Raw genomic sequence first — 11,914 nt, 5'->3', positions numbered from 1 at the left:
TATAACTGTTAGTTTGTACTCTTGGACCAACGTCTCCCCATTTCCCCCATCCCCTCACCCATGGAACTACCATTCTAGTCTCTGTTTCTACAAGTCTGGCATTTTTAGATTACACATAGTGAGATTACGCAGTATTTGTCTTTCTCTGTATGACTTATTTCACTTAATGCCTTCAAGGTCCATCCATGTTGTCTCAAATGTCAGGATTTTCTTCTTTCTAAGGGTTAAATAATATTCTATTATGTTTATATGTATACACACACCTTGTAGATATACATCCATTGTATATATATACATACATATATATATATAAATAAATATATAGAGAGACAGATACCACATCTTCTTTATCCATTCATCATTGATGGACACTTTGTTTCAAAAACACAAGCAAGATAGATGTAAACAGAAAGTATGAAAAGAATTGATCTCCTGTCCTACCAATATTCTCTTCCAGTCACTCCTCAAAAACTAATTTTTTAAAAGCTTCTATTGTACGTGTGTGTGTTGGTTGTTTCCAGAGCTGCAAATCACGTGCTGCTGACTTGACTTTGCCTTATCACTTAAGGCAGCCTATACACTGATACCCCATTCCAAAAAACCACAAGTTCACTTGTTTACACAATTCCATTCAGCTTTCTTTCTTTCATTTTTATAATTATATTGCTACTATTTTAGTATGTTCATTTTTAAAACTTCATATTCTACATCTTAATACAGTCATATCATGACTCTACATCATGGCAGCTGAGGGTGTGAGATCTCATATCTTTTTCCACCCTTTGCTTCCTCTTCATCCAAGTCCCTCTTGATGATACATTTATCATTTCATTTTCAAGGCTTAAAATATTTTTATTTTGTTTTATAATCTTAATAAAGGCTCAGTTGATTGATTATATAAGGATAAATCCAAAGAACTTTTTATTTGCTATTTTCAGTAGACAAGGTGAGGCACCGCCCTGATCTCCCCTTCCAGCTGCTTACAGTACAGGCAGAAGATTGTCCTCAGCTCACAGATATCTTTTGAATGATCTCAACAGAGGCAAACTGCCGTGCTCTTCCAGGGGAGCCTTAGACCAGTGACTGAATTAAATGCTGTGGTTTAAGGCCTCACCCTTCATCCCCATCTGGGACAACTCTACAGGACAAGGTTCAAGGCTCCCTCTCTGCTTCCGATAAAACTCAACCTGGTATCAGAAGTGGTCAGAGAAAACAAATGCTAAGATGAGATTTTGGCACTGGGTCACTGCACACCTCTAGCATGAGAATGACATAACTAGAGGTAGCCAGGGCACTTTAGTTCCTGTCACAAAGAAGGCAGTTGTTAAAATTTTCACTGCTGGTAAGCTGAGATGGCACACCTGGAGGAAAGGATTGCACCAGCTCAAGTCATGTATCAGGATTTGGAGAATTATGAGGAAAGAGGAAAAGTAACTACAAGGACAGTAGAATTGTGTGGCTATTACTAAGCTCAAGTGAAATTCAGAGAAAGAATAACAAAAAGATGAGAGAGCACAGTAAACTGCTCATTGAAAATGAACTGTGAAAGACAGAGGACCTCCCTGGTCTCAGAGAAAGAGGTTCCTATCTCCTCCAGCTAGCAAGCAGAGAAAAGAAAGGACCAAGACTAGCAATTTACTTTAAGAGCAGCCAAGCTCCAAAGAGGGTTAAATGTCCAATGAAAGTAAGTCTCTTTGGCCAAAATCAGGGCCCTAGTCAGGAAAAATTGGATTCTGAATCATGGCATGGGAACATCAGGCTGAAGGCCTCCAAATCCTTAAACTCTAGATTCTCTGAACCATCTAAGTCTGCCATCTGTTAAGGGACTGTGAAGAGAATTATCACCTGAAAGGCAATGGGCTTCTCCTCATAACCTGTCTCATCTTCCTTCCCAGACATTACACCATTAGCTGTGGTTAAGTCTTAACAGAACCTGGGCAGAGGCATGCTGAGCCTGACAACAAAAGGGACAGTAACATGAAGGGACTGCAAGACCTAGCAAACACGTGATGTCAGGAGAGCGCACATATTCCTGGTTCTGAGGGTGCTGGAATAAGGGTGCCAGAACATAAATCACAATATAGTACAGTATATTGATGTAGGAGAACTCTTCAGGATACAAGCTTTAACACCCTGGCAAAGATGCTGAGCGATGGTGTGAATATGCTCCTGGGAAGGCTCCTCTAAGCATGAAAAAAGCAACTGCCCACCCTAAATGAGGTAAAATGTCAGAATTACAAAGGTAAATGATGCAAGAAGGGATCAAAAAGCTGAGAGAAGTGGTCATATTAGATTAGATCTAATACGTGAGGCCTGAAAATACCCAGATGACTACATTCCAAAAGTACGCCTGGAAGATACACCATTTACAGAAGCAATAAGAAATATACTGATAAGATGGGCATCAGCTTCACTAAGAAGGCAGTGGTGGCTTCTCTGAAGGCCAGGGCCAACTCAGGAGATGCCATTATAGAACCAGGCTCACCAGGAACACTGGGGATAATAGGATCCCAAAGCATAAGTACCTGATGGCAATACAACTCACAAAGCCATGCGAGCACAGTCTTTGAAATAAGTGACAAGTGTGGAGAGACGGTCAAGTGATCTGATACATAGTAATAGACCATAGCACATAATGGAACAAAATAGGATGATAAGGGTATATCGATTTGTATCATCAGAAGTCAAAAAAGGATGATCATGAGGCTTAAGGTATTCATCCCAATAAACAGTCACTAGTCACTGCCCAGACAATGAATTTTTATTGGAATAGACATACATGTTAGTAGGCACAAAACCCATATTAGATCTGCATGTTGCAGGGTAAGGACTAGCATAGTGAACAAGGCCAAGTGGAAGCCTCCAAAACTTGTCTATCTTTCACCCTTCCCAAAATACTAAACCAAAAACCATATTGTATGAGGAAAATGACAGAAATTATTGCTACATTTAAAGACTTAAGAATGCAAAATAGTGATCCCCATTATATCTCAACTTAATTTTTCAATCTGGTCTCTGCAAAAACCAGATAGATCCTGGACGATGATAGTGAACTACCATATATTCAGTTAAGCTACAAGTGCAGCTACTGTGCCAGAGACGGTGTTTTTGCCGGTGTAGATTAACAGTGTCAGGTACATGGTATGTAGCTATTGATTTAGCAAATGAGTTCTTTGCACATCCATATCAGAAATGTGGATCATATTCATTTGCAACAAACAAAAAAACAGTGGCATGTTCCAAGCCTGTTAACTCTTTCACTTTCTTTCATAGTCTAGTCCAGAGAGATCTGAACCCATTTAACATTTCATAGAATTTCACACTAACGCATTCTATTGATGACGTCATGGCCAGGGAAGCAAGAAATGATTAGCCTATTGGGAGGTCTTAGTAAGGCCATGAGCCAAGAAAAGTGGGTGGCCTTTGGAAGCTGTTCAAAACTTGACAGCTTCCATGTTACCTGGTATATGGACTGGAGCATTATTCCTAGGTGTGGAATATGTTGCCGCTAGAAACTGAAAAAGCCTCTAAGACACTGTGTTTCCCTCTTTGTAATATGGGATGCAAAATGCAACAATTTGTCTCTTATTTTGGAGGTGATGCCCTGGCATACCTTTGATCACTGTAGCCCTTCCAAGTTTAGTGGCAGGTCCTTGAATCTTTCATAGAATTTATCTCCCATCCTCTGGTGGGCATTTGACTCCCCAAAGCTTCCAGCATGTTAGCTACTTCTTGTACATACTCGCCAATTAAAGCAATGACATTGATGTGACGAAATGATGTGGTATCTACAGGTTGTCCAGATGGTCCAGATATCCTCAGACTATATTATGACCAAGAACCACAGTGTTAACATAGCCCTAGTGCAAAATAGTAAAAGAATATTTTTATCCATTCCAGGTAGATGTGAGCTGTTTTCTGAATGTCTTACTTGATGGGGCTGGAAATGAATGCATTTTCCAAGTCGATGGTCATGCGGCATGTATATAGCCCTTATTAATCTGCCTTAGCAATATTTCAGCTGGCACAACAGCTGTGTGATGGTTAATTCTATGTGTCAACTTGACTGGGGCATGAAGTGCCCAGGTATTTGCTTAAACATTATTTTTGCATGTGTCTATGAGGGTATTCGTGGATGAGATTAGCATTTGATTCACAGACTGAGCAAAGCAGATTGCCCTCCTTGATGTAGGTGGGCCTCATCCAATCCATTGAGGGCCAGAATAGAACAAAGGGCAGAGGAAGGGAGAATTTGCTCTCTCTACCTGACCACTTGAGCTGTAACATTGGTCTTCTCCTGCACTCGAACTGGAACTTCCACCTTTGGCTCTGCTGATTCTCAGGCCTTTGGATTTGGATTGGAATTATACCACCAGCTTTCCTGGGTCTGCAGCACGGAGACAGCAGAGTGATAAAGAAACTGAAGGATGGAGATGTTAAGTAATCAAGATCACACATGCTTAGTAAAATTTGAACCCTTGCGGTCTGGCTTAAATGTGTGAGCTTATAAGTACTTCATTACAGCTACTTTTTATTTGTTTGGTTTGCCATTTTATTAAAGAAATAAATCAGGGGCCCACCTGGTGGCGCAGTGGTTAAGTTTGCACGTTCCGATTCTCGGCGGCCCGGGGTTCACCAGTTCGAATCCCAGGTTGGGGCATGACACCATTTGGCAAAAGCCATGCTGTGGTAGGCGGCCCAAGTATAAAGCAGAGGGAGATGGGCATGAATGTTAGCTCAGGGCCAGTCTTCCTCAGCAAAAAGAGGAGGATTGGCAGTAGTTAGCTCAGGGCTAATCTTCCTCAAAAATAGAAGAAAAGAAACAAATCAAACATATTTTAAATTAAAATTATATTCTTAAATGCTTATTCATTTTTTACTTAATAATTCCTCTGCTCTTTAGTTTCTTGCATTTTTCTGGAAACTTCTCCAAAATTAAAATGACAACTCTATATTTTCCAAAATTCCTGTTTCCCTGATTTCAAATTAGAATAATTTAAGTGACTTCTGCTGCCCTCTGAGGAACTAGAGTTAGTAGCTAACTACTTTACAATGACACCTGCTGATTATACGTGAATCCTGTGATGCATGGCACGAAGAAGTATAGATTAGGAACATCGCCGAAGGTTGGCTTGTGCTTTTAAATACTTTTGCTTGACTCTACATTTTCATTCTTCTAGGTAGAAACCCCACCCTTCACTGAAATCCACAAATAATTAAGAGAACATAGCTATCATTTCATTAAAAATGCAATGATTTTAAGTAAATGCATGTGCCTGTCTTACCATTTATTTCATAAGATGAAGCATTCTTCTTGGAGAACCACCGCTCCTCACATAATCAAGGCGTGTTGTTTATTGCCGTTAATGGGCCTCTCAGGCTGCACCACAGTTCCTGTATACACTGCTTTCCAACGGCCTTCCCGACACCCCTGGACTAGTTCCTCTAGCCCCGCTTTGTGACTTGCCCCCATTTCCTGACTCAGGATCATTCTTGGCTGTCTTTCAAATTTCCTTAGTTCTGGACTGAGCCAATTTGATGCTTTAACTCCCTTTTCCATTTCCTACATAGTTAGCTAATCTCCCCACGTGCCCGTGAAAGTGTTTGCTGAAGGAACATGCCGTGTCCGTGAGCTGCTCTAGCTTACTCTCCATTCCTGTTGCCTTTATCAGTGTTAAAATAAAACTTCCTGAAGTTTCTTTCTTCTCATTTCTCCTCTTAGTTAAGCTGGAGGCTATTTATTGCTTATCTTTCCCCCTAAATAATAGATTTAGGAAACTATGTGTCAGTCATTTATCTATTTCTGCTCCAAATCACACTTTTTAAATCTACTCTGTGCTTGGGATGAGAATGGGAAAGGTACATTTTCCCAGCTTGATTACCACCTAGCTTTTTTTAGGTTCTGCCACTGGGAGGCACTGGGGGGTGATTGAAACAAAGGAGGCAAGCAGGTACTTTCTTCTTTTTTCCAGCTCTGGTAGACGCTCTTTAGCATCTGAAGACAGACAGATCAGTCTCAACTTCCGTGCACACTCCCAGAATCACGGTGCCGTGTCCCCTTGGACATCCACAGAGCAGCAGCTCGTAGCACCTGGGCATATGCAGTGGCCCCTCATTCAAGCAACTGTATTCTGATCACATCACCTCTTTCCTTTTCCTCCTCGTTCTAGTGGTTATAGCTGCACACTTTCCTCATTAAAAAAAAAAAATCAGCCTTTCAAAACCTGTGTAACTAATTTCATTGTGTTAAGTCAACTTTGTAATGTAGCCAGTACAAGAAATACTAAATTCACTTGATTTCTATATCTTACTCTCTACTCTTATCGATTTTCTATTTAAAAATATTTTTATCCTGGAATCATTTTTTTCTCATTTTAACCTTCAATTAAGGCAATGAATATTTATTAGTTGTTTTTGTAACTGGAGTTAGAAACATGGGCATTTTACAGGGAGCAGAACAGCCAGAGAATATAAAGATGCAATAGTTACAAAAAATAGCTCTCATTTTTAAGAGCATATTATATGCTAAGTGTAACTCCTTTTAGAAATATTACACTAAATCCTATAACAATCTTGTGAAATTACTATTTCCTAGTTTTAAGGACAAAGGCTATATGGCTCAGAAGTTAAATGAACTGAGTTGGCTGAGCTAAGAATTGGTGGAAACCGCTTTTAAGCACTGGCATATTCACTCCAAACCTTGGCCTTTAACTGCTATGCAGAAATGCCTTCGCAGACTTTCAAATTCCAACCAGTAAATATTAAGCCTCCAATATGATTTAAACATAGCCTAATGCTTTTATTTCAGAGTATTGCCCTTTTAATTTAAATGCTTACATTTTCTAGTGAAAACTTGAAATTATTTACATCAATTTTTTGATAAACATTTCTACTTTTTAAATTAGAATGATCAAAAGCCTAATTATGTAAACAATATCCATCACTAGCTTGTTGGCACAGCTGAAGAATTGTGGTTAAAAATAAAAAATATTAACCCCTTACCCCCAAATTTCCCAAGCATTTCTGTTGACATTGTTTGTTTACCTTAGAAGATATTTTAAAATGTTTAAACACTTATAAACATAACAAACACATCAATATAATACAACCAAGGGAGACTTTCCAAATAATTGAGGGGTTAAACTGATAGAGAGTGGTTTAAATGTAATGGTAAGCATTTTATTTCATTTACAATCATCATAGATATAGGCAAAAATAGAATTTTTAGAAATATTTAAAGTTTAGCTTAGCCAAAATGCCAAAAGAGGATTTTTAATATTTTTAAAAAAATGCCTGTGTGTCTAAAACCTTATCAATAGTAATTTAAGTGAAAAATTTTTGAGGAAACTTTGAATGGCAATCCATAGTGTAACCTATTGTTTCACTTTTCTCTGGTTCTGAGCAGTCTCAGTTTTCTCCATCTACTCAAACGTCCAGGAGGCCCTTACATATTTTTTGGCCAAGCCTATCTGTATTATGGCAACAGATATAAGTTAATAAATAAACAAAGTTTGAAACCTCACCTAGTTATCATTCTGTTTGCTTTAATTACATTTTGTTTCAGAAATAATACTTGAGTTCTCATTGTGTACTTTCAACCACTCTAGGCACTCTGCAAAGATGAATAACACATGGTACCTGACGTTAACGTTCTCAGTTACTAGAAGAGATAAACAGGTAAACAAATGAGTTCATAAAGAAACAAATGAGTTAGTGATATATATGTGTTAGCCCTGGTTAATGTCCTGTGAAAATACAACGGGGAAGATAATTCTGAGTGGGTGAGTAAATATTTTTTTACTATGAAAATATTTGTGCATATCTTTCAGAAATTCCTTAATGTTTGGCTCTTAAAAACAAATGTTTTATTTTATCTAAAACTTATAATGCCTGAGCAATTATTTTTTCTCTCAGTTTGTCATTCCAAAATAAGTCAGGCTGTCCTAACTGCAGAGTCATGAATACAGAATCATCACTTCACTGGTTATAATTTGTCTTAGTTATGATCAAGAAAAAGCAATATGCTTTTATGAATCAGTTCTGAAAAATTCAATATATATTATAATAGAATCATAGAAAGTAAAAGATGGTGTTATAATCTTCTGGAAACAAAGAATACCAATTAGCTTAGAAGTGTATTTAAACTGGAAGTTCTTTGGTGTGACCAGAATCAGCGGAGAAAAGGGAATTGCCGGAAGATAAATTGCAACTTTTGATATACTGTAATAGACCAATGATTTGTCTTTAACTTAAATGTTTAAAAAAGGATGGAGTGTAAAAATTACTTCTACCTTATGCCACATTGGATCAAAAACTTAAAATATAAAATTTAGATGATGACCAAGAATCAGTTTATTGATCACTTTTTATTTTTTTAATATAAAACAAAATGTCGATATGGAATGCCTAAATATTTGATGCTATCAATCCAAAGAAACATAAATGAACCCGATTATAATGTGCCAAAGCCCATTCTCTGGTTTCCATGAGGCTCTTTGGGAGCTGCATTTGTTCTTTGCAGATGCTAATGTACTATTCCAAAGCACAGCTTTAGTGTTTCCGTGTTCCTTGGTTCACTGCTGAAGCTAAATGCCTTATTTGTTACCCGAGAATATTTATACCCTATGGAAATATGGGTCAATAAATACGAGGGAATTAAGAGCACTTACTTCTGAGTATAAGTACCAAACCTAAGGATATCATCTCTTTCCTCAAAGTCTTAATATTATTTTATTATCTCTCCCCTCATTCTCTCTTCCGTAGGTGGGGACATAGACAAGGTACAGTCATAACTTGCTTTGTCCTCAGTTTAATGGACAAATCAATAGATATGAGTAATTTTAAGAATATTAGATACAACCACTGTCTTTGATAGAGTTCTTACACTGAGACTTTAAAAGAAAAAATAATTGAATATTAATATAAATCTCAAAAGCTAGGTTACATTTGACCAAATTAATCATAAATAATACATTGTTTAGATTGCAATTTCTGAGTGAACGGGCCAGAGGTATTAAGGCAAATGCTCATTGATTTCCTCTCTTGTCCTCTGGATGTACTGTCCTTCCCTAATTTGCCACATGAAAAAATACCACTTGTCAGCATCTTAAACTATTTCTAACTTGTTGCTATGATGAGGACATTACTCTGTCCTTTTTCCTTGTGTTTTTCCTTTCCTTAAATATGGAAATGAATTCATTAATTTCATTATCTGAAAATTAGGCTCTATACCAGGAAAGAAACCCAAAAATTCTGAGTAACATGACATATTCACAGAGGCATGGGGGAAATTGAGAAGGAAGGGCACGAGACCCAAACAGATGGTTTAGAAATTCTTAAAGAAATCCTTGCTCACAATGAATGCTTCTGGGAATTACCAACAGTTTCATCTCACTGATCTCCCCACTCATTTCCTCCATGAGGTGCATCACACAGTCCACCAACATGTGCTTGTACATCTGTTCCGTGCAGATGCTAGTGATCAGAAAACTGCTTCCATATTCTTCCACTATTTTCCTTCAAAGGATAAAGAAATTCTCTGTTGGCATCATCATGAAGCACATATTGCTTTCTGCTCAATCTTTCCATTCTTTAAGCATCAGTGATCATTATCGACACTTGAATTGCTTCCCAAGTTAGACTGCCCACTTCTTTCCAGGGCTCCAGTTCTTAGCAGGAGGATACTGCTGTGATTACTGTTTCCTAATTTAATTCTTCTGTATAGCAGTCCAGCAGACAGTGGGTTGATGGATCCTGGGCACAAGCTGCTCAGATAATTGTTGCCTAACACCTGTTAGCTAATACATTGCTGTCAATTCTTCATATTTCTTCTTGAACTTCCCAGTTCCAACTCATGCTTGAGACTAACGTGAGTTTTGAAGACAGAGAAAAATACAGACAGCGCTTCCATCCTCTTCCCCTAAGACCAGGTCAGTTGCACAGTAGCCTTATCATACTGGGATTACTTAGATATCTAACTGAAATCTTGCCTCGCTCTGAACCTGTTACATATTGCCTTCATAACATCTCTAAAGAGAAGAATGTACCATTGTGACTATCACTACCATGATCTTGTTGGCCTTTACAATGGCTTCATAGTTGTGCAAATATATTTTGTATATGTTTTCTCCAGTACCTTTATGATCTCTCTGCTTTTCTTCTCTCTGTTCCAGTATTTCTTCCTTCTTCTCTTATTTATTTTCTATTTATTTGTTTTTTTAAAGATTGGCACCTTAGCTAATATCTTTTGCCAATCTCGTTTTTTTTAATTCTCCCCAAAGCCCCGCAGTACATAGTTGTATATTCTAGTTGTGAATGCCTCTGGTTGTGCTATGTGGGATGCTGCCTTGGCATGGCTTGATGAGCGGTGCCATGTCTGTTCCAGACATCCAAACCGGCAAAACCCTGGACCGCCAAAGCAGAGCTTGTGAACTTAACCACTCGGCCATGGGGCCGGCCCCCTCTTCTCTTATTAAATAGCGCACATTCTGCACATTGGTTTCTAATCCCACTCTCTGGAAACACATTCTTCTTTATCTCTATTGAAGGGGTCTGGAAACACTTTCTGTAAAGGGCTAGATAGCAAATATTTAAAATTTTGCAGACCGTATCATATGGTCTCTGTCACACCTGCTCGACTTTGCCTTTGTAGAGCAAAATGAGCCACAGATAGTATGTAAATGGATGGGCTATGTTCCAATAAAACTTTATCCACAAAAGCAAATGGCAAGCCACAGCGTGCTGACCCCTACTTTATTCCATATGCTTCTATTTAAGGGGAGAAAATGATCACGTTCTTAGGATACTTTGTTATTTTGGAGAAAACACGATTAGAGAACCAATCTCTTTGCCCTTAAGGAAAAAAATCCATTTTGTCCTAGAACTTTTTGGATCCTCCATTAAAATCATCAAAAGAAAATAACAACAACAACAGCAACACAAATGCAGCTATATGACAAGAATCAAAGCACTCATGGATGTAAAGCTGACTGAAGTCCACAAGTGACCTGCGGCTATCATACAATGTGGAACAGTACATGTGATATCTGTGTTTAACTGGAAATAGCCTACAACTGCAAAACAACTGCTCTGATAAACCAGTTCTCTAACCAGAGCATCATTAACTTTTGAAAATTAAAGTACGAAAATAATCTTCTATTGTGCCACATACAAATTCCCTTGATTTCTTTTTTTGCCTAATTGCTACAAGGCTGGGTTTAAATTTTTACATCCATCCTTTCCCTAATATTTATGCAGCAGTGAAATCTTCCAAGACCTAAAGGCCCTTGAATTACTCTGCAGGTAAAAAGTAAAAATAGATAAGTCTTACAAGGGGAAAAACAAAAGAAAAAAATTTACTTCTTACTCTGAAATTAATTCCCCAAACAAACAAAAATCTTAATAACAAAGATTGTTATGATTGAAGTTATATTGACAATTTATAGAAGCTATCCATCCTCCCCATGCTTGCTATTCGGTTTAGTGTATAGTCAAATACTATAAATGCTACCAATTTCAAAAAGGTAGGAAATAGTAGTTTACTTTATGGCTAACAACAGTATTGACTGGTGTTTATAATAAATTCAATAAAAACTTCCTTGAAAGTAGAATATTCTTTCCAATTCTATATCCCAAAGTGTCTTATATATAGTAACACTCAGTATATATTAGTTGAAGTGATAAGTGAACAAGTTTATGGATTTTTTTAATTAAAGTACATCTCCTTTAATGTGGTAATTCGTGATTGTGTAATATAATTTGAAGATCTTTGTTTACTTTCTCTAACTTGTATAAAAATATATTTCATAAAGGAAAGCAATGATGCCACCCTTCACTTCTACATAACTATGGATCAAATTATTAGTGGACATGTTGCTCTTTTGAGTGTTATGTAAAAAAACTAAGAGCATTGTCT

The 11,914-nt window shown here is 37.5% G+C and overlaps 1 protein-coding gene across 1 annotated transcript; it reads right to left on the bottom strand.

Moving 5' to 3' along the window:
- Positions 1 to 9,325: 9,325 nt before the first annotated feature.
- Positions 9,326 to 9,563, bottom strand: LOC106834454 (actin-related protein 2/3 complex subunit 4). Its single transcript, XM_044769340.1, is given in 2 exon segments — positions 9,326 to 9,364; positions 9,366 to 9,563. Coding segments are annotated over 2 exon segments (237 nt in total).
- Positions 9,564 to 11,914: the final 2,351 nt, after the last annotated feature.

Source organism: Equus asinus, chromosome 5, assembly GCF_041296235.1.
Source record: "Equus asinus isolate D_3611 breed Donkey chromosome 5, EquAss-T2T_v2, whole genome shotgun sequence".
In the NCBI taxonomy this organism is placed as follows: domain Eukaryota; kingdom Metazoa; phylum Chordata; class Mammalia; order Perissodactyla; family Equidae; genus Equus; species Equus asinus.
The sequence above is the reverse complement of the archived record's forward strand: the minus strand, read 5'-3'. Positions and strand labels throughout refer to the sequence as shown.